The 24,022-nt window shown below is 40.7% G+C and overlaps 1 protein-coding gene across 2 annotated transcripts in view; it reads left to right on the plus strand.

Annotated features, from left to right (window-relative positions):
* The first annotated feature begins 704 nt into the window (after positions 1-704).
* The window catches only part of CD109 (CD109 molecule), a 74,846-nt gene continuing 51,528 nt past the window's right edge, over positions 705-24,022 (plus strand). The window contains exons 1-5 of one of the 2 annotated variants that reach the window (XM_071548618.1): positions 705-821; positions 1,135-1,295; positions 17,328-17,356; positions 20,897-21,127; positions 21,273-21,398. In XM_071548618.1, the coding sequence (XP_071404719.1) occupies positions 748-821; positions 1,135-1,295; positions 17,328-17,356; positions 20,897-21,127; positions 21,273-21,398 (621 nt within the window). In that variant the 5' untranslated portion in view covers positions 705-747. Of the gene's footprint in view, positions 822-1,134; positions 1,296-17,327; positions 17,357-20,896; positions 21,128-21,272; positions 21,399-24,022 lie in introns of those variants that run through there. The other variant, XM_071548619.1, reaches the window with a different exon arrangement.

The raw sequence follows: 24,022 nt of genomic DNA on the forward strand, positions 1-24,022 counted from the left end.
TGCAGAGATGAAAGAATTTGGATAAATCAAAACATTAGCTATGTCTAGCCTACACAGTTACAATGAACACGCTAAAGAAACAGAATCTCGCCCACGCTGCTTCAGTACCCTTTTTGGACTCTGAAGGTGGGTTAAGATGCATGAGTAGACATGACCTTATTTTGCAGATACTGGGCACAGAGAACAGTCCAGCCAGAGCTACATTACCAATCAGTTCACGTTTAAGTAGCTACGAGACTCCTTGAATTTCTGCCGGCATCGTTCTCCATGCTCAGATCTTGAGCCGCTCCCGACTCAACTCCGAGCCGCAGCCCCACGCCAGTGCGCCTCTGCGCGCTCTTCGGGTCTCTCCAAGCCGACGACCGGGCAGCTCCCCAAACTGACTGCCGCTCTGCTCGGAGCTGCAGGCAGAAAACATTGCCCTCGATGTTTGTTTTGTAGCGTGTTGTGTTCGTCTTAGCTGCATCAGCCCAAGGATGCGAAGAGCGATGGTTGAGGGGAGGTGAATTGTATCCCAGGGGTAAATATGCATACAGAGATGTGTCCCGAGGCCGGGCGGCCCCCCCGACCCGGCCTCGGGAACGCCCCCGGGGGTGCCGCTGCCTCGGAGCGCGCTTGGCGCTGGGGCAGCGCCGGCCTCTCCCTTCCCTCCCTCCCCCGCCCTCCAAGGCGCCTCCCGCCCGGCCACAGCCCCAGCCCCGCTCCCGGCCCTGCGCACAGCGGCGGATCCACCACGGACGGAGAGCCATGGCTCGGCGCCGCGGCGATGTCCGCTTCTTCCTCCTCCTCCTCCTTCTCCTCTGCAGCTCCGCGGCGGCCGGGTACGTGGGGCCGGGGGCGGGCGGGGGCGCCGCACCTCCCGTCCCGCCCGGCGCGGGGCAGCGGGGCGCTTCCCGGGGCTCCCGGCGCCGGGCTGGAGCCGGTCCGGACAGCGGGCGCAGCAGAGCTGCCCGCTCCCCGTCCTGCGCACCCGGGAGCGCCCCGGGCGTGAGCATCACCTCCAGCCTCAGCGGCGGAGAGCAACGGGAGAGCTTTGCAACATGTGTCCTATGTCTTTATATGGACACTGTTACTTTTTTGGGGATTGTATTTCACTCCCTGCCCTGTCTCCCTCTGCCCATTTGGACTTTCCAGACCTACGTTCCTTGTGGCAGCTCCCTGGAACATCAGGCCTGGAACAAACCTGACTGTTGGGGTAGCTCTACTGCCGGACAGCCCAGCACAGGTCACCGTAAGGGGAGATGTGATCAGAGATAACGAGACCATCTTGAGCAGGGAAGTAGTCTTTGAGAAAGGTAAGAGAATAGCCTTGATTTGGAAGTATTTAGATTTGCCTTCTCACACAAATAGTTTGTTGCTCCCAAAATATCAATGCTTCTAAACGATACTAAAAATAGGAACTTCATTTTACCAAGTAGGAATCGCTATGGGAAAATGATCTTGTACACTGCTGGCTCTGTCTGTGGTTGGGCTACTGAGCTGGATAGCAACTAGTTGCATGTGTATGCTAACTATTTGTGAACTCTGAAAATCATCAGATAGTTGCAAAGTGTGATGGATGTAGGATTTCTGTGGAGTGGAGGCACAAAATACTCTGGTCAATGTAGTGAGGCCACTGAAAAAGTAGTAGAGGAAGAGTTGCTTACTGTGATAGCTTGTTAAGGGACAAAGTGGAAGCATATGGGTGAATGGTAAGGGTGGAACACAGAAGGTAATACTGCGACTGGAGCTGCTTCTCATGCCCTATGAAAAGGAAGACCTGAAGACCACAGGAAGTGAAGATGACTGTGTCAGACACCATTACTTGGAAGCTCTGTGCATTTGAAGAAACAGAAGTTTTTAAGGACTGAGAATTGAACTGTAGACAGGTTGGGGATCGAAGATAAGTAAACGTTAGAGCAGGCTGAAATAATCTATGCCACCAGGTAGCAGCAGAGGATGTGGTGGCAGTTCTGAATAGTTGGAGAGCTGAGATATCCTGGGCACTCTTCCTTTTCAGAAGGGTCACCTGAGAACAGAAGCATAGAGATCTCCTGCCTGAGATTTGTCCTCATGAGAAAGAAGCTATTTTGTATGAATAGTCTGGCTTTCCCACTGCTTTTAGTATGAAGTAATGTACGTGACATTCAAACCCTAGCTTTTTATTCGATAAAAGTAGAGAGTCTGGGGGCAGCATGAGGTCCTGAAAAATCTACCCTACTATAAAGCACTTTCTCTATTACTCATGTAATTTTTCTATTAATGTTTTATAGTTAATGTAGATACCTTAATCAAAAGCATCACAATTTATTTCAATGCCTTCAGGAAAGCCCACAACTCTTCACAACCTGTAGAGAAGACTGAGGCTTTGAGTGTGATGAAGTGTATTTTGACCAGATAAAAAAAACTTATGGTCTCGTGATGCAGGAAAGCATATCTGATCAAAACTCCTATTGCTATTTCAAGTATTCTGAAAAAAATTCAAGAGCTATACATTGGTAGTTTTACAGTTTGGGTATTGTTTATCTGCTCATTGTTGTCAGCTGTCATGTCTTCCAGTGTAAAAGCATAAACCTGAGGCAAATTTCCTGTAGTGGTGGGAAATGGCTACGGGAAAAAATTAATCTCCGTGTTCATTTCTGATTTAAATCAGTTTTATACACCTGATGTGTTAGTGCCCTAGTCTAACACTAATAGTTGTGGTGATGTATACCTAAGGCAATTACTTTAGGGGGACAAATTTGCTAGCAACTAAAATTTGCATGCAACTGAAATAGACTGTCTGTCATGCCTATGGTCCCTATTCTTAAGTCTCCATAACACATTACCTGCCAGATTTAGATTTTGGATATTCAAAACTCTAGACCAAACCTAGGGACTAGTCATAGTGTAGGATTCAGCTGTGGAAAAATGAAAATTTTTATTCTGTGGAGAAATTAACTTTGATGTATGTATTGTGCTATTGGTAATGAGCTTGCTGTTTTAAGTTCAGGATTCCTCTTCAAACATTTCCTGACAATATTTTGATACAGAACCAAAACAAACCTAAACCAACTAATTTTTTTTTGTTTTGTTTTCTTTTGAAAGCAAAAGTTTTTAAAAGGAAAAAGAAATTCCTATTCTAACTATGCTGGCTTTTATTTCCTGCTTCTGGTCTGCTTTAACATCGAGTTCAGTGAGCCTTGCATGAGTTTCAACCTGTGTGTTCTTGTCCTTTTCAACATTAAAAGGCAGACAGGCAACTGGTAATTCCAAGCTTGTGAAAATATATGGATGTCTTTATCTGCTGAGCATACAGAACAATCCTTGGCACTGGGAGCTGCTGAAGTCAGAGTGAGTGGTGGGTGATCAGGAACAGGTATGACATTGTGCCAAACTGGATACAGTTAGAAAAAAGGAGAAATGCTGGAGCGCATTACTAACTTTTAATCTTTCTCCTGTCTTGTAAATGTATCTTGGAATTTTCTGTGCTTTTTTACTTTATAAATGGAACAGAAAAAAAAAAGATGCTGAGTGTACTGTGTGCATTTCTACTCTTGCAAAATTCTTAACATTTAGTATGTGGCCATCAATTTTTTCTAGTCAGGTTATATAATCTGTTAGTCATTTGTTCTCTATGAACAAATACGTAAGCAAAACTCTTAAGGGCCGGAGCAAGGGAGCTGCACTGTAAGAGGATGTAATGTTGAAGGTGTGTATTGGAAAGTGCTGTAGGAGGGACTAGTTCTGACTCAGAGGGAAAGCAAGTTATCAGAGAAAAGCAAAAGCAGTTTGTCAGAGTAAGATCCTAAGGCTTTAAATTCTTCATTTAAGAACAAAATAATCTTAAGATATAATACGAAGTGGTATTGCTATGGCTGAGTATTTCACTGAAGAAAGACTGGAGGAGGTTTTATTAGGCCAGCTGGTGCAGTTAAAGGAAAAAATCCAAGCATATCTCCAGGCACACAAAATCTTTAAATTACATCATTGCTGCATATATTAATGCCCAGAAAATGTTGCTTTGTCTTGACACTGACCATCTACCTTGATTAGACTGGAAATTCAGTGGCACTGTTGCCTAAACTGGTTGAATTATGCTCTGTATTTTTCCTTGCATGGTGACAGCAAAAGCAGGGGGATTAACTGCTCTGAGAAACTGATCTGACTGAAAAAGTTTTTATTTTGTTAGAATGTTTTTTCAGGCAGCCAGGTCCCTTGGTTCAGTGTGCAAACATTTGTGCTGATGGAACTGAGATGGGTGCAGAGTTGGTAACTGGATGCTGAAGGCAGAGAACAGGCTGAGGACACAGTTTTTATTAGGGATGTTTAGTCTTGTAGGCAAAGTTCAGCCAAGTACCAAGTGTTACAGCTATTACATACCAGCCTGGCAAAGTGCTTCTGCAATTGCCTGAAGTTAAAGGATCAGCCTGGTTTTCTAGTAGCAGCTTAGTATGATACATATACTAGTCTGAGTTTCTTAATTAGCTCGATAAAATGATCTTGTTGAATTAGAGGTACAGTTTTTTTTCTTTCTATAATATAACCCTTCCTGTATGTAAGAAATAGATCGGTTGCCCTCTGATGGTTGACAAAACATTCACTGTTTTAATGTTACTGGAAGGGGAATTTTGGTATCTGAGTGATTCTTGGGAAATTGCCCATTACAGAAAGGCATTAGCAGGGGAGGTTGGTTCGCATTATTATTGTTCTTTTTATATAACGAAAGGTAAATAAATGTATTTATTAATAAGTGGTTAGTATTATTTGGAGTGAGGGAGAAATTGTGCATGCACATGCATTTAAAGAAGTGCTGATATTTTGAGCTTGGCTCAAAGTGTATAGCAAGGGAGCTTGTTTAAAACCAATGTTTTGCTACAGAAGCTGATTACATTAAATGTAGTGAAAAAAGACCAACTGAATGTTTGCAAGCAGGAGGTTGCTGCGACATGTAAGTTTTATGCAAGCAAGCCAAGAAAAAAAAGGTCAATGCGTCACTAGGAGAGAATAGATATCCATTGCGTACAGTGGACTCCAGAAAAAACCAAAGCACTGAAACCGTTTCTGTGCACTGTACCAAACCTTGACACACATTCTGTAGAGTTGCAGTATCAGAAAGATCCTCACCCTGATTGAAAATGACTGCAGAACATAACAATGGCTGGTGTGGAATTGGAGCTCTTGGGTTTTCTGGGTCAACAGCAAAAAAAATGATGGGAATAACAGATGGGCAAGTTAAATTTCCTGCATGAATAGCTTGATTTTTAGTGATTACAGTGAAGGGTGGCACTTGCCATGCATATTTATCCAGTCATTGATCAATAATTATGTAGTTTGAATTGTGATGAGTTGTTGTCTTATGGGATTTGCTACCCAGACATTGCTATGTATGGTCATATATGAGAAACCTTATACCTTAATTGTGAGAGGTTCTGAAAAACGTTTTCTATGTTGCTGCTTGAATGAATTGGAAAGAGTAAGTAGCATATAAGTTGAAAAAAATTTTAAGAAAAGCTTTCATGTGTAATGAGGTGTCATCATTCACCTGACAGTGTGACTTTTTAATTCTAAAGGATAAGATTTAGTTAGAACTTCTGCTATGTATGGTACAACATAATGTATTTAAGGCACAGTGAGTGAGAACTACTTTGTAAACTTACTGAAGACTCTGGTTTACAGTAGCATGCATAGTTTGTAAATTACTTGTACATTTTAACTAATTTGCACTGGTTTTCTGTATATTTCTAGAGAGGATGAAACTTACTTGTTAACAGAGATTACTGAGCTACAGTGTGGTAAATACTTTACTAGGATTTATGAAACATGAATCTGTGAGAACATTTGTCAAGCTCAGACATGCAGTGATCCTCCATACAGACAATGGAAAATCTGTGTTTACCAGAAGGCATATCTTATGTATTTAGTAATAACCACATTAGTATGTGAAACAGTGAAACCCACCAGTAACGGTGAGTTGTAAAGTAACTTCTAAATGGGAGTGAGTGGCCTAAGAATGCCAGTCCATGTTGTTAACCTTGAGTTATCTCTGTAGCTTATGTCAGAATAAAATTACTACATTATTGGTGACTATGTTGTCTATGCTGAAAATCTGTGGGGTTTTGCTGGCAGTTTAGTGAGACATCTTCTGTGTGCCTAATTCTGTATCAGTACCTGAAAAGCCAAGCAGCGAGAGAGCAGGAGTTATGTGATTTTGCATCCATAACCTCTACGTCCAACAATATGTATAGCTGTGCCTCATGAAAAATAACTTGTCAAATGGTCAGCATATGCAGATAACCTATGCAAAATCAGAATGAAGGAAAAGATTTTGGGCAGGAGGTATTGGGGCTGGATCCAGAGGTGAGGGAGCTAATAAGAAGGGAGTCTTTTACGGGCTTTCATATTTCTGGAGTACATAAAAGAAAAAAAAAGTTTTTTGTGCCTGTTGTTGAATCTGCCCTGCTAACAGGCCCATTAAGGTGTTAGCAGAGAAATGGGAGTAGTGATCCCATTCAGTACTTTATTTTATTGCTTGCATGCTGTTGGAGGGGAAGAGTCCTGTGACTCAAGGCTCATGTGTTCATACATGAGATCTCTCTGGTACTGTGTTCTTCACTGGTAGTGAGCCAAGATCGTGGCAGATCGAGTGCTACAGGCTGTTTCACGGTACCTTCAGAAGAGTGGAATACAGTAGAAATGCCGATGGTGGGGCAACTCTTACAGAAGAGGGAATGTTACACATTCCAGTGTGGGGTTCCCTTTAGCTGCTGTGAACTGGAAGGGCTTTACAGCTTTTAGGAAAAGAGAGAAAAACAAAGTAAAAGCTGTGAATTAGGGGAAAAAAAGGTGATGCCAATAAATAACAGGAATTGGGAGGTAAGATATTGTGAGAAATAAGAAGGGAAACAAAGGGAGAAAGCTCTTGAGGGATACGTACTAAAAGGATAAGAACACATTACCCTAACAGAGCGGAAAGGTAAGAAATAAAGTATCTAAACAGGATCTCACTCATCAAAAAACAACAGAAAAAAGGAAAACTATGTATAAACTGAAAATGAGGTCGGATTACAAAGGCTGAGCTTAAAGAAGTAGCATGGGTAAGAAAGGACAAAACTGGTAAGGCCAAACCATCAGTAGGAAAGAATGTGAAGAATAAGGCAGAGTTTTTAAATATCATTGGTAACAAGAGGGCTAGCAAAGGATGTGGCTTCCTAATCACTTGGATGAGAAGGGCATTGGTTAATGATGCTGAGAGGCAGGAAGTGTTCAGTCCTCACTAAGAGGACCAACTCACTGTCATGGAAAGGGGTTAAGAATTAAGACAACAAAAGGGGAGGAACAGTTGGAAGAGTGCTTTGGTAAAATAGATGTTTAGACATGGTAAGTTTGTCTGTAGAATATTTAGGGAATTGACTGAAATAATTTTAAACCTGCTAGTGAAGTTTTGAAGCCAGGAGTGGAGAGAGGTTCTGGAATATTGAGAACCCGCAAATAAAATGTGTTCAACCATGGGCTGGCAGGGGTTGCAGATGGAGAAAAAGCAGGTATTGTTATATATTGATGTTACTAAGGCATTTGATAGTCTGGCACAACACTCTGACAAGCCAGCTGGGGAAGCAGAGACAGCATAAAATTCTTATTTAATATGTCTGTGGCTGGATGGCAAATAATATTCATCAAGTAGGTCTAGGTGTATCTCACTCTCAAACTGCAGGTGTGTTGCTGTGCAACCATTGTTCAGTCTGACTGACATGAATGAAAAAGGGAGAATATTTATTAGATTAGTGAAGGAGTGGTAAGGTTGCTGGGAGAGAGGATTAATTTGGAACTCATTTTGGCAATACCAGAAATGATTAAGGGAAAACCTTAAGTGTGATTCATCCATGAGTCTGATTTTGTTGGAGAACAAAAGAGTGTGCGTTTAATGGATGGGGAACAAAGTGGTGCAGCAGTCCTGCAGAAAAAGGGGAGTGTGTGTAGAGTGAGTGATTGTTTACAGGTAACAGAAGGTGAAAGCTTCTGTACTGCTTAAAGAATAAGGTAAACATTGAACTCAAAGGTATACACAGAAATATTTTCTGTAAGCTATGAGAAAGTATTCTAGTAATCTTCACAGCCTGATTAGGCATCCTGGGGAATGCTGTGCCTGATCTTTGGCACTCCTCATAGAGGCAGTGAACCAACTGGAGAAATTCCAGAGAGAGCAGAGGGAGAGATTGGAGATCTCTCAGGAGACGAGTTCAAACCTGACAGAAAAAAATGGGCCTTCACATGAGATGAAAATAAATTGTGGAACTCCATGTCCCAGTTGTTGAGGATGGAAAATGTGATTGCATAAATTTATGAGCCAAAAGTCCATCAAGGACTGGTCCACTATAAAGACACTAATTTTGGCTTTTCAAGCCTCAAGCCTCAGAGTGCATAGTCTGGGAAGAGCACCCAAGAAAGGGTCACTTTGTTTTGACCTTGGGAGTCACTTCTACATTGTGGAAAGTATCTGGGGAGAGATGGGAGGAATTGGGGTAAAGTATCAGGAAAAGTGTGCTATGCATCTATTATGTACTGTTAATAATATAAAAAATTGCTTTAAAGAGAAAAGGCTAGGAGCTAAGAGTACATCTCCAGATGGGTCTAGGGTGATGTCCTTAGTGGTGTCTAATTAGAAGGAGATACAAGCTGAAGTGTTGGCTTATAGAAGTACCTGCAGTGGCAGCAAGTGTGGGAAATTTATGAGTTTTCAGTCCTACACAGGTGACTTCTCTTTTCATGACTATCCATGACTACCTGTTTGTGAAGGCAGAGTTGAGATCCTATCAGCAGAGATTGAATAGCAAATGGCAAGAGATGATGCTGGTTCAACTGGATTCACTGCAGTCCAAATAAGTATGTATGTAGAAAACGTGGTCACAATTAGAGACCACTTCTCCAGCTTTCTGGAGGTGCAGGTGTGAGGTCTAGGTGCTTATTTGGTCTAGTTAGGGGTTTACATTGCCTTTATTAATCGATGAAAGAAGTCTCTGGTAAGATTTTTATATATTTAAATATCTTGGTAGCCTCTGAAAAGTTACGTGGCTTTGTCATCACAGATTCTGAATGTATTTCAGAAAATGGAAGAAAACCGATTATGAAAACAAACTTTCTTCCATTCCTTCTAAGCAGAAATTGAAATAGGTCCCAAATGTTTTATTTGCTGTGAATAAGTTTGAGAGGCAACTTGACTTTGGAATTTTGATCCAGTTACAGCGATTGATGTGATGCGGATGGTGTTAATACTGCTAAATGTCTAGCATATGCATGCTTGGCCACATTTTGTCCTAGTATGATTTTTCTATGTTTAAACTTGGAGTAAAAACTGCAGCTGCTTTAAGTTGCCTTAATAGTGTCTTTGTCTTGTTTTTTTCATGGACATCAGAATGGATAGTAATGAGGGCCAGTAGTCTTTTGAAAGCAGGATGTGCAGATGCCTGTGAATTTGCGTGTTTGTGTATAGTCACCAAGGGAATGAAATGTATTTCACATTTAGTTGTATAAAAGGCTTAAGTCTAAGATTATTCTGAATTGCCTGTAGTTTCATAGACTGTATCTGATGTCAAGAAAGTTTTCTCTGTAGTGTTCAAAATTTGCCTTGCTAACAGCTGCAAATGTATACCTCATGGCAATATAGTTGTTTTGGTATGGAAGGCAGTGGTGTCATACGCATGACAAAAAGTCCATGGATAGTTTTTAGATTGGAGAAGCTGAAAAGAGGCTGTCCTTGAATTTAAGCATCTGCAATGGTAGTAGCTGGATAGATGTCAGAAAGTCTCTCATTAGATATTATTTACTTTTAGAAATATGAAGCTGTTTTGTTTTCCTGCACAGTGTTCTGTGTCTTAGATAAACCAGAGAGTGTTCTAAGTATTGTGTTCTGGCAACTGGCTGGTCTCTGACTACTCAGCTGAAAGTGGTAACAGTAGTATAATCCATAGAGTTGATTGTTTTGCTTTAGAAGATTGAGTGAAGAATTAAATGTCTGAATTATGCTCTGAGTCTAAAAAGGGCCAGTCTGCAGGAAACATGGTGCGTTCTTGGGGAAGGGATCGTGGATGTGGCAAGGCAAGGGAAGAGGTGCCCAGTATCAGAAGTATCTGTTGGTCTGAGAGGGTGGGAGATGGTGGTTTTCCTCCAGGGTTTCCTGACAGGGCTGACGAGAGAAGAATGGCTGAACTAGTAAAAGGGACAAGCAGGGAGGTACCACAACTCCTTTGCCATGTGAAGTAGAAAGACACAGGGAATGCCATGGTGAGGGGGTAGAGGAAAGACAGTGCCCTTTCTTTTCATACCTTCTGGTGTGTATCTCTTCTGTCCTGGCCATAAGTGTTTCTGGTTGTGCTTTTGTGGTTGTATTTCCCCTATTCTTCTGATCGTGGAGAAAAGCAGGTTGGGGAAAACCTTTGTATTTAGCTAGAGAAGGTCTTTTTTTCCTCAGTTGGCAGAAAAACATCCCTACACTTTGCATTGCAGACTGAAATAGAACTTGCTGGCAACTGCTGAGTTTGCTAAAACGTGGCTTTAATCACAAAAATGTCTGTTCATGTTACCTTTCTTCTGTCCTCTAGAGCTGTGGTGCCCTGTCTCTTGACCAGACTCTCAGGTGATAAGTTCTGGTCCAGTTCAGATTATTCCTCTTGTCCTTTTATATCTTTCTCCATAGGCAGCACTGCTCCCCTGACTCTGGCTCTCTCTCCTTTTATAATTTCTGAGTGCTTTTAGCCTCCTGACTTGTAACAAGGAATGAAAAGGATAAGGGGCAGTGGAAATAGAGTACAGTAGTGAGTGGCTGTAGACGGAAGTGTGTGTAGTTCTGACAGACAGGAAAAGTTTAGGAGGCTTTTTGGAGCAAGTGTATACCCCTTTCCTACAGGCTTATTGGCCTCATTTGGCTCTGGATGGCAGCCCATATGCTGACATCCCCTGGCAATCCCTGTTGCATGTGTTTGAGGGCTGTATTGCCCCTCCTTCTATCATCCGGGCCAAATTTAGCCATAACTTAACAGCAGTGGCACTCACTATGGTTTTTTTGGCTATTTGTGTAACTAACCAGTGCTAATTTGGGCGCAAGCTTTAGGATGATAGATGAGGAGTATAACACATTTAAACAAAACTGTCAACTCAACAGATTTGCAGGTCTTCTTAACTGAAGAAAAAGTATTTTTCAGTCCCTAGTCATTTAGACCTTAGTATTTATGCTTCCTCTTTTTTTTTTTTTCTTCTTTTTTAAACACAAAAGTAGTATATATTTTGGACAGGAATAAAAATCTGGAAGAGCATTGAGGAACATTATTTTTTATTTATCTGATGTGAGGTTTTTGAAATAGCAGTAGAAAAAACTCCATTTACCACTGCAAAGAAAATGCTTTTCTATAAACATTCCCTAATCATGGATATCTGAACACAACTGCCAGAAGAAAGATGTGGCATCATTTCAGTAAATCAATTTGAAGTGAATCCAGTTGTATTTTTTCTGTTCTTGCACAAGACTAAGAAGGAATGAGGACATAAGTAGAAGAGTTTAAGTGAGAAAGTCTATTTGTAGCAATGCCTGCATCATGAGCTAGAATATAGTCAGTCCTAACTTTGTGTAAAGTAGAGACTAAAGTGCTGCTGTACTGATACATATTGGCACAAGCTCTAGTTCACTGTGCCAAGCCATACAGTCATTTTTCTGGAACCTCTGTCCTTTTTTGGGAGTGGAAGCTGAAACATTTACGTCTATTCCTAGTGGTGTCAGCTCAAGAAAGGGTAGCGTAAGTTTCTGGGCTTAAGTCAGGCCCGTTGAAGGGGAAGAACTTAAGACGCCATTCTTCATGCAGTTCTCCATAAGTTTAAAAAACATGCATGTGTATCATTCTGTAGAACTTTTTCTATTTGCTTTATTGATAACAATACTATTAGACCACTGACAAATGGCAGGGTGGAAAGGTACATGAAAAGATAACAATTTCCCCCTGAGATCTGTACTGGTCACTACCACACTGTCTTTGATTCCTCCTCTGCTGGATAATCCTGAATGCCAAGGATTCTCAGGAAAAGAAGGCAGGACAGTGTAGTATTTGTTTCCACTGTATTGCCATGTATTTTCTCAATGCATTATTTATTGAATGAATACAGTACAAGCTTCAGGAATTCTGTGAAAGAAATGGTTTTGCAAGTGATGAGGAAGGATATTTTTTCTTGAAGGCTCATGTGACTTCTGCTGGGATTTTTTGGTTGTTTGTTTTTTAACTTTCTTCAAGATTAGTCTGCAACAGTCCACTGAGTTTCCTGCCTCTCCCTGCAGCTAGGTCATGGCTTCCAGCTGGAAGTTTTCTTGAACTAATACATTGTGGTAGTAGGGACCTGTGCCCTTGTCTGGTCTTTGCCCTCAGTGGCTCATTGCAGTTGTGATGAGTTTACTCTGCTGCTGTGGAGAGCAGGTGGGATGAGTCAGGAGGAAGCATTTTGTGGTCTGCAGTGCTTGGTGTAGGTGGTTTAACTGTTCTGGGCTCCTTTCTGAACTCACTTCTTCTGCCTGGAGTTAGTTACCTGTAATCACTGGGAGCTGTATTTTGTAACAGAATGGATTCCATGCAGGGATGTGTTGAAGGAGGGTGACAACTGTTGCTTTTTCTGAGGGCAGTAGATTTGACTGATCCTGTGCATAAATCATGTGACGTGTATGTGGGTAAAAGTGTCTGGCTGCTTAAAGCAGAGCTTCCAGCAGAGAAGTGCCATGTTCTAGCTGTTGGACCTTGGTTAATTCCTTATAAACCTGAAATTGCTCTATGATTAAATATAACTTTAATTTATCAAGTGAACAGAAAAATTTAAGGAATTTTTGCAATTCAGCATTGGTATAAAGAAAACATTTTGCCTATGGCTCTTGCCTGAGGACATCTGAAGCTATCCTTAGGCAGCTGAGCAGAGCTCCAGGGAATTGACTACAGCTTAGTAGTCTCTGAGAACATGGGAAAATCTTGCATGACAGGGAAATTCACTGCAATGCTAAAGAATTTCAGATCTGCCCAGGCTGCTCAGTTCCTAACACAATAATTACGTAGCGGCATGATTTGGAAGATTACCTCATGCCCCAGAGCCTCTTTTATGATTTCCGCTGGCTGGGAATTAGACAGTGCTCAGGGCTTTATCACAGCAGCCAAGAAAGCTGGAACTCCCTACCGCTGCTTCAGAAGGTAAATGCTTTCTGAGTTCCACAAAGGAAAAGTAACTGTAATATACATCTTCCTCCTTTCCAACTCTTTCCCCACCTGCATCATGTCTGGATTTGGCTCAGACCTGTTGTTAGGTCTCCCAGGCCTGGGAACGCAAAAGAAACCTTGCCTTCAGATTTCTGTCTTTTGCATTCTAGTTGTTCTCCAAACAGGTGGAGGCAAGCAAACACTGCCCTGATGAGAAAAGCTGTGAAGTACCTGCCCTGTTACTTACAAGGTTGCTTTGCAAGCTGGTGGATGCTGCACAGGACAATGTGCAGCAGTCCCCTTCTTGCTCTGCCCTTGCAGTGCATGGATACTGCTGTGTTTGCATTGGTGTGGGTGAAGATGGAAATAGAAATGCTGTGGTGTGGGCTATGGTATGAATATCAGGTTTGTGCTTGCTGTCTCCTGGTGTACTGAAGTCACTGCTGTAGCCATTGCTATAATTAGCTGTGTGGGTTACGCTAAAGGTAGTGCAGTAGTACTTAATCATGTGAATGTCCATTCAAACACGTGGTAAATGCTTTCTGTTCCTTGTTAGTGACAAATTATGAGCAATGACAAAGGTTATGTTTTTTTCTTCGGTAACACAGTGTTATGGGTTGTGGTTCTACAAACCCCAGCTTTAGCGCAGCATTATTTCACAGACAGAAACTAGAGAAGGCTTTTAGTGTACAACTGAGAGAAATTGCAGGAGGTAACTTTGTACCATCTCGCTTGTTGCTTGTTATCCTTCATCTTACTCCTTTTACAGTGAAATATAAACCTCTAAAAAGAATTCTTCCTAGTTAACAGTAGCTCCCTCTCTCCTGAGCTAGGAAGACATAACTTTCCTTCAGCTAAAGTGATGTCTCTCTTAGTGCGATTGTTTGGGCATGGACTGTTTGTGTAGATATTGGGAATAAATACATTAGTGATTCCAGAGGAGTTTACATTGCCTGTGGATCAGATATTCTGCAGGACTTTGTAATTCCTCTCCAGTAGCTGATGGTTGTCCCGTAGTCCTGTGTGCCAAGCAAGCTTGGCTAAGTGTGGGGCTCCCTGCCACTGTGCAATGGGGCAGGTTTCCCTCTCCACTGGCTACTGAGAAAAGTGTGTATTTTGCCAGAGGCTCTGTCTGGAAAACCTCGAAGGCCAGTGAGGTTGCTCAGAGTCAATGATTGCATGGGTTCCTTCGTAAGTGAAGAGGGCAGAGGAAGGTGGGGAAAAAAAGGTAGCTTTAACAGCAGCATAAACATATTGTGGAAAGAACTGTGTTCCTTGGGGCCCAGTACTGCCCATCCCTGCTGAGCTTTTGAATACCAAAATGAAGTACTTGAGTGTGCTACCCACAAACCTCGTTTGTGGGATGTGAGTCACTTGGTTTAACCCAGGTTATAATTTGAGTAGTACATGCTGAATGGCATTTTTCCTTTAGTGCTCTGGAAGCAGCCAGGACAACCTGTGTTCAGTTCATTGTGAATTTCTTCTGTTTATCACTGTCAAAGGAAAGAATTAACTGACTTTTAAAGTTAACATTTTATTGAAGTTCAGAGGTTAAATGATTACTTCATCTTGGGATGCTTTTTTTATATCCAGGATCAAGAAGGACATAAGTAAATGAGTTAATTTTTTTATAATTTTTTTTTTTTTTTTTTGCTTACTCCATGAAACAGTTGACCAAAAGACAGGTATAAACCCATTGCTTTTTAGGAGATTTAAAAAAGATCTAACTGAATGGAATCAGTAGAAGAAAATATGAGTCAATGTGAGTCAGCAGTGTGCCTCGGCAGCCAAAAGAGAAATCCCCAACCTTGAGGGGTGCATCAAGCACAGCATTACCAGCATTACCAGAACAGCATTACCAGCCAATACAGAGAAGTGATTATCCCACTGCATTCAGGGGATGCCACCTCACCTTGAGTACTGTGTACAGTTATGGGCCCCATAGTTTAAGAAGAATGTAGAGATCCTTGAATGCCTTCAGAGGAGGGCAGCAAAGCTGGTGACAGGGCTGGAATGCATGTTCTGTGAGGAGCAGCTACCGACTTTGGTTTTGTCTAGTTTGGCTGAGTGGCAACCTCATGGCTCTCTACAGCTTCCTGAGGAGGGGGAGTGAAAAGGGAGGTGTGATCTCTTCTGCCTGCTGTACAGTGACAGGAGAGGTAACAGTGGTTGAAAGCTGCACCAGGGGAGGTTCAGACTGGACATTAGGAGATACTTCTGTACTGAGAGGGTGGTCAGACACTGGAAAAAGCTTCCTAGAGTTGTGGTTGATGTCTGAAACCTGGCAGTGTTTAAGGCTTTTGGACAATGCCCTTAATAACATGCTTTCAGTGAGCCTGAAGTGATCAGGCAGTTGGATTGAATGATCACTGAAGGTCCCTTTCAACTGCAATGTTCTGTTCTATTCTGTTCATTTCTATTTTAAGATATATAAAAGCTGAGACACTAATGGCTTCACAATGTAATTATATCCAGGAGCTTAATAGCACATTTAGTTGGATTCTGAAAATATTTGAGGCCACATTATCTAAAATAGTTAAAACAACAAGTAGTATTAACCCAAATATATTGATGTATTGGTTTCTTATTCCCATGGTGGTGTAATGCAATGAGGGTAACTGTGGGTGCTCCATTGCTTAAGGGTGGTAAATTCTATGGGTTTTGAAAATTTTAGCCATTATTTGGGTTGCAGAATCAATGGTTAATGTAACTCAGGTAGAATAGAGGATTGAATGGATCATAAAAGTGTTTCAGTGTATGTGAATATAAAGGAAAAATTCAACTGGAGAACATGGACATCAGTGCTCACCCAAAGAGAGAAGGGTAATTTGCTGTAGACTGGAGTTCATATTTTTGCAGCTCTGCAAAAGGTATCAGACATCTTCCATCAGCCACGTAAGGGGAAAAGGGGTGAGATGGATGTATCTGGGGAAGAGGAGGCTGAGCCAGTGCCTGTTGAAGAAGCAGCTTTAGGTTGCAATAGAGGTAGCAGCTCAGCACAGACATGCTGCCACGCTGCTGGCCTTGTTTTGTACCAGTGACACCACCAGGTAGGAGGTCACTGTTAGAGGGAATAGCCAGGATTAAGGCAGTTTTTTGCCATTTTGCCTTCTCCAATATGGTGTCATTTAAAGTACTTTCTTTTTTTTTAATTCCTTCTAGAAAAGTTGTAAATCGTGATAAAAATGACTACAGAAAGTAGTTACCTACTAAACTGCAGAGGAAATGGTAGAAATTATCCTGAGTTTCTCTTACATGTGACAGAGTTGCAGAAACAACTTCTTTGGAGAACCAGAGGGATGCTTTGGTCTTTAGGGCAGTCGTACCTGAGAGGGGAATGGTTCTCAAGGACAAAGTGCCAAACTATATCCACCTTCTTCAGGTAGCTCCCAGTGGGGGCACTGTTGGTACCCTCAGAACATTGTATAAGCAAAGCACTGAATTTTAGTTTTTCTGGGTTATTCTGGTCTCACTGGTTCTTTTAGCAGATTTGTAATGGTGGCAATTGTTAGGGAGTTGAATCTGATAGTTTGATGGTTGGGGGATAGGGTCTTTGACCAGGTTGTTGGGGTTTCCCCCTGCTGGTGTGCCTCTGGGCTTGTGGTGATGGGTGTGATGGGCTGAGTGTTCCCTTGGGGTGGGGATGGGTGTTACTCAGGTTCCATGTCTTCTTTCTTTCCTTTGTGCTCCTTCATGTGTCTGTGGAGATGAGCAGCTTATCCCATCATCTATAAAGTTGGCCAACTGTGTCCTTAAGGGGACTTGGGAGGAATAACTGTGGGGAATGAGATGTTCAATTAAATATAAGCACAGTATGTCAATATTGACTAATGCAGCAGTTGCTCCAGGTTATCTGTTTTTTAGTTTCATTTCCAGACAGTGTTTGGCAGCAATCAGTGGGCTGATAAACGTCTGCAGGTTGGCCAGCCAGTCACAGGCTTTGCATGTATGTTGCCTGGATGGTCCATGTGCCCTGCCTGAGCTCCAGAGCTGCATCAAGGGAACTTGTTTGTCCAGTGGGTATTATGGGCAGGGAAGTGGGGAGGAGCACTGCTCATCTAAGATAATGTTGATATTTTGGTTAAGTTTATGGTAATTAATCTTACAGATTTCTGACAGTGTGATATTTCTTCTTTTTTTTTTTTAATTTAGATTCCTTTGGGACTCTTGTTCTTCCAGTAGTAAGTATATCTTTCCCTTCCTTCTTCCTCAGTTACTCTCTGAAACTTAGAATCAGTTGGTGTTGATGAGATAACGTTTTGCATGTGATCTCAGCTATTTTCATAGTCTCTCATGAGTGTATTTACTGACCAATAAGCTGAGGAGTTTTCAGATCAAATGCTGTGCTGCTTGTTAGAAGTAATTACAGAATTTGGGAACTGATTTCCAACATCAACACAAACTATCATAAAACTTGAACACAGAAATTTGCTTTGTGGCTTTTTTGACTGGCTAATACCTATGTCTGTATTTTAGATACACCATGAGGGCTAATTGGAGCTGAAAGAATTGTGCAAAGTAATAACTGAGAACTACTAAAATAAAATATATATTTATACGTAGTTTTTGTAAGGATTTGGAAATGCACATTCAGTGGAAGTACATAATCAGCAACCGAAGTGTATCTTGAACTGTGAGTCCTCTATGAATCCTGAATTTATAATCCTGGATGTTCATTTTGAAAACCCAATCTAAAGAACTAGGTAGTCAGGAAGAAAGTTTTACCAAAGTCATCCATAAGTCTGAGTATCCCTAAATCCAGTGGGTTTAAATTCTGAGCTCAAACTGTGTGTCTGATTAAATACTCTGGAAATGTCTTATAGATGGATAATCAAAATGAGTAGCTCAACATTATGAACATTGCTAGGTTGAAATACATCTCTCTAAGCTATACATTAGCCATGATAGAAAATTCTGTTCATAGAAAATAAAAGGGGAAAAAAAAAGATGAACAAGTTCCTTTAATATAAACTGGCCAGATCTTAAAGTGTTCAAGTACCTTTAACTGGGTGGGGTGAATTCCTCCCTCTCTTGTCACTATCTGAAATAGCAATATTTACTTTTTTCATTCCAAAAAAATGAAGTAGACTTACTTATGTTTTGTCCAAAGTATGATTTGCTGGTAGCAGAAGGTGGGTAATGAGTTTCTGGATTCAGCCTCATCTTTTCCAGAAAGCACAGTAGCTGCCTTGTCTGAGATGCTCGTGGTGGTGGCTGGTGTAGTCAGAAATACGTGAGATTGCCTTTTTCTCTTTTGTGTTAGGAGTGCCAAATTTGGGATAGTAATACCATTCATTTGGGGATGTTTTGACTAAGATAAAATATTTTCACAAGAAGTTCCTATTGCTTAGTATGAAAAGCTGCCTTGCTTGTATTTGTGTTGAGAAACAACACTTTCGAGAAAGAGTTGGTGGGGCTGAGGTATTTACTGTTGTTGTAGCAATGGCCACCTGGAAGTGCAGTGTTAGTGCAGTTAGCATAGATGTGTGAAACAGGAGGTGGGTTACATTGCACCTCAGCTGTCCTAATACACTGCCATGGCAATGTAAATTTCATTGTTTCTGACCTTTACATTAAGAAAGGTATAACAGGCAATTTTGTCACCATATTGCGGGAAGGAAAGATCTTTTGAACTATAAAAAATATAAAAATCTAGGGAGCAACCCATGCTATCTGTCATTATTCATCATAGGAAAGAGCTACAGGAAAATATATCGAGTCTCTAAATGGCATTTACAGACTTTTAAAAAAGAAGTTAAAGACAATACTTGCAAGATATTTAAAATAATGCTGTAAGGACACAATTTACTTGTATTATGAGCCAAAATAAACTGATTTTTCTTTTCCCATTTTGATTTTGAATGGTTATAATGTGTCCTGGACATCTTGTAAGGAATCCTATCTGCTTTTTAGGGAATATAGCTTCATTACTAAGTAATAATATTCATAAATACATTAATTTTGAGATAATATTTGACAGATGCAGTAGCTAAAGCTGTTCCTCCTATTTAAGATATTGCAGAATACTTGACCTGGAACTTGGAGTGTGTGGAAATATGTGAATCATATGTTCTTGGCAACGTGTGTACAAAAACCTGAAGCTGAAGAAAATGCAGGATCTGTTTCAGTGTGGAACTTAGCACCTAAAATTTAGTTATATAAGTCCAGATTTTAAAAGGGGAATATCTTCTTCCTGTGTCATCATGTGCCTGCTCATGGGTAAAAAGGACCTGTTTGTTTTTCCCCTTCCTGATATTTTTCTAGCTTGTTTTTAAAAGCAGAAAGTCAGCAGAGAGGAATGGAATTATAGCTGATTCCTCTTTATAGGTAAACACAAAGAGAGGGAAATGTATTTCCATTGACCTCAATTGTCACCCTTGTTTATGAATTCCTGTTACCTCGCTGTGCACAGTTACAGCTTTTCTTTATAGGACTTGGTAGGATACTTTTGAAGTGCTGTGCCTGGTGAGTTTACAGCTGTAATTTTCATTACACTGCAGGAGGAGTGCTTCAATTCCATATGTTATGCTGAAAAATGCAAGCCCGTCTGCTTTAGTTGTCTTAACTTCAGAGGTTTTACTCCAGATTTACTCTTGTAACTCCAAACAGAAGCATGTGACTCTTAAGATTTTCAGCAGGGCTGCTTGTTGGAACGAGCTGTGTGCTCAGTTAAAACCCTTTTCCTTTTTCAAAGAGACACTCTGGCGGTACAGAAGCCAGCATCTGAGCTGGAGTGTCCCTGAGGTCATTGGTTGTCTGTGAAGGCTCTGCTAAGGTGAAATTCCCATATGCTGCAGCATCTCTGCTTCAAACGTTTCAATGCATGTGACTGGGATTCCTCCAGCTAACTTCAGGAAATAAAGTGCTGTATCTGAATTATGAACTCTAGAATGCCTCTGTTCACTGGAAAGACACAGAGAGAGAAACCTGTGCATGATTACTCTGATCTTACGTGGTCTGAATTTCTTTGCCAGTGATATCTGTCTGTTTTCTGCCAGCACTGAAGGAGCCTTCAATGTCTATCCTGAATAAGTTAACCATATAAAATGTCTCTTCCTTTATTTCTTAATATTTTGGGAAGAGTAATTATTTTATTTTCTAGGTGAGTCACAGTATGTGGTGTAATTATGAATCGTTATACTGAAATGAGACAAAATCAGTGAGGTTTCTATTGAAAAGCAGTCTCACTTAATGAGATATTCTGTATTTGATTTTTCCACCCCATAGGACATGAAGCTACAGATTGTAAAAAAAAAAGAAGTGCAAGGTTGTCTTTAGTGTCCTGCTCGCCTTGCTCACACATACCTTGTTCAGATCTTTTATTTCTGAAAAATTTGTTACCAGAAAGTGATGAAGTCAGAAAAATATCAACCCCTTGTATCAAATGCACAAAATTTCTACGTGACTGTGAAAAGTGACTGTGTGTGTTTGTGAGTTTATGAATTGTATATGAATACATATATACTTACATTGTTGAAAACCTGATTACTACTGAAAATTAAATGCAAGTATGTTGAGAAGATGCTTCTGATAACACCTTTTTGGGTAATTGTTGAAACAGCACTTTAAAGTACTGAAAAAATGCCCTTTCCCTTTTTGAGAATTTACATAAATTGACAAGTTCGGATATTTACTAGACCATTATGTCCCATGTTTTTAAAATAATAATATCTTCAAGAATATTTTTGATAATTAACTGAGAGTCACTCTTTTCTTTTAAGCTGCCTTTGACCAGTGCTGCTGGGAATTATGAATTGCTGGTGGAAGGCCATGCTGATGGCCGGCTCATTTTCTCCAATCGTACCAGCTTGATGTATATGTCAAAGAGCATCTCCACTTTCATCCAGACTGATAAATCTATGTACAAACCAGGACAAGATGTGCTGTTTCGGATTGTCACCGTCTATCCTGATCTTAAACCTTACAAAGTGCCTCTGAATATATATATCCGAGTAAGTAATCACAGGAGCATAGTTACATCCTGGAATGTGTCGTATGTTCCAAATTTATGTGACAAATAAAGATCATATGTATTGCTACCTCAGTCTTGTGAGCAGGACCACTCACATTTAACATGCAACTTGACTTTTCTTCTAGGACCCTCGCAAGAAGTTGATTCAGCAGTGGTTGATGGAGGAGGGTGATTTGGGTGTAGTTTCCAAAAAATTTCAATTATCAGTGAACCCTCCACTTGGAGACTGGTCCATAGAGGTGGAAGTGAATGTGAGTATTGACACTGCCAAATCACAGAGAGATTTATTTCTTCTGCTGGATGTAAATAAAATTGTGTTTACTTTGCTGAAACTAGTTACTAACATGAACCATGAGATGAGCAAATTCTTCCCTTATGACAAATAGTATGGAAGATACTATTCAAGGATATTATGCAAACCTCACAATATTTTCAGTAGTATATGATTTTATCAGGAAGGATACAAAAACCTTCAAATATATCCTAAAGTCTGTGTTTTAAGTCTAAAAATAAAAATGTTATTAAAAAAGTGAGGGGGTTTTATGTTAATGTGAAGGAAAGGAAAGACCTTATGGACAACTGTGGGTTTTTTTTGTTTTTGTAAGTGACACGCCCTTACATTTATTTTGCAGGCAAATACACAGAAATTCAGGGGTTTTCCATCAATTCACAATGACTGATGAGTTACTGAGGAAAAAATAACTATAAAAAAGAAAGGATGGCTAGTAATGCACAACTATTGCTTAACAAAACTGGAATGATCTATGTTGCATGTTGCTGTTGGTAGTAGTTCTCTCAGTTCAATCCTTTAAGCTGTACGCTCGTCATACACCATGGAAAATGTTGCAAAAATAGCTGGAGGTTTAGCAGTCAAAACTGCGTGTCAGGTTTATTCAGCGTACTTTTAAATGCCTGTAGCTTGGGACATTTAACAAATACAAACGGGACTGCTTAATGTTCTGTAATGATGGTGGGGTAGAAAGCAGAAAAACTCATGTGGTCACGTATTACTTGGGAGTAGTGTTTACCAGTAGCAGTATATGCTTGATAGGTTTCTATAGGCTGAGGTATGTGAGGGTGGTGCTCAATTGAGTGTCAGGACTGAATTTTTCAAATACGTTCTCATGTGGGTGTGGAGTTGTTACTGTTGTCTGTGATGGGAAAAACATATTCAGTGGTTCCTGCCCTTGTCCCTGTACTCTGCCACTCCTTCCCATCCCCAGACTTCTGTTCAGGAGCGTCTCAGTCATGCTGAGACAAGCTGTAGTCAGGCTGAGATCTAAAGTGCAACAGGGAAGTGGTCGAATTGAAAAGCATCTGAGCGTTTTCCTTTGCCTAGACCAGACTGGTTCACTGATCTGGTTGACAACCGTCTGCACTCACAGCTACATAGGTGCTTTTCAGCTAGTGGAGAAGAGTGGCTCAGACGTAGAAGCAAAGGCTAGTGACAACTGTGGGCTCCTTCAGCAGCTCACTTGCCAGGAAAAAAGTGTTTATGTAATGTTGCTTGGGGTTTCTGCAGAGGCTTGAGTAATCCTGAAGTCAGGAGATCATTTATGAAGGAACTGCAGCAGCTATTTTCAGGATCTGAATGAGTGCCACTCCCTCCTGAAGCAAACTAGAAAGAAAAAAATGAAGTTGTAAAGTTGAAAGAAAAATGCCTTATAGATTCACCTGGACTAGTGAAACAGCTGTGAGAAATGACAAGTAATGTGAAATCTTACTAGACTGTAGTTGATGGTAGTATTGTAAATTTTAGGCAGAAGGTTAATGGTCCTGGAAGACGTATGTCAGGGTGGGAACATCTCTCAAGTCATGAGTAACAAAGGAACATTTTGTTCACTGTCTCTTTCAACACATAGCTAAAGGGCATCAGGCAAAGGAGGTTAAAGAATGATTTCAAAATAACTAAACCAGCATAACTGAACTTCAGAGCACAGCACTGGCAGGTAATGTGAATACTGAAAATTCAGATGGAATCAAAAAAATGTCTGAACAAATTCACAGTACACTCCACTGAGAACTGAAAACTAGAAAGCCCTAAGGTGTCAGGTCAAGACAGAGTGTCACTGCTGGCCACCCTAGCTGATGCAGTTCACTGGGTATTCACCTGGCTGCCAAAAACTGGACACTTGCCTTCATGTTAGATCTATTGTGTTACAACCTAACCTAGGTTGTCTGGATCATATTTTCATTTCATTTCCCTTACTATTAAATTTTTAAATCTTAGGATTTTAACATAAGAGTGTTTGGGGTTCATAATAGAACTCTACATGCTTCAGCAACATGAAGAATATGATAATGCCTATCACTCTACGATATCTTTCGCTGTTCACCATTGTTTCAGGAGACAATTCAAGGTGCAAAGTACATATATTAAAGTGGTCTTTTGGGAAAAGATAATCTTGGGCAGAACAGAAGCAGAATTCCTTTTTTTATTGACAGAGGAAATGGTTAATACTTAAGAAACACTGCATTTAATAAGTGGGGAAAAAACAGGAACTAGCAGATAGCTAGCAGTATAAATGAAACTCTCAACTCTTGCATATTTTTAGAAAATTTAAAGATCCTCAGGAAAATCTGATAGTTAATAAAAATATGAAGGAGTTTTTAAAGTTTCCTAGAAACAAAAGAAATGCCAGCCTTGGCAGAGCCCAGAAACTTGAGGAAACAGTAATTGTGTGGCAGAGAGGAAAACTTGTAATAGACATGATAGTTCTGAGTAGTTAAGCGAGTCTCAGTATGGGGAGTTTTGAAAAGACCATCAGAGGATGAATGCTCTTAACGACAAAGAGTAAGTGAGGTAATGTGGGAATATTGACTTACCTGGTATGAGAAAAACAATGACAAAGGTGATTTGGGATTCCACTGATAA

This window comes from Pithys albifrons, chromosome 2 (genome assembly GCF_047495875.1).
Source record: "Pithys albifrons albifrons isolate INPA30051 chromosome 2, PitAlb_v1, whole genome shotgun sequence".
NCBI lineage: Eukaryota > Metazoa > Chordata > Aves > Passeriformes > Thamnophilidae > Pithys > Pithys albifrons.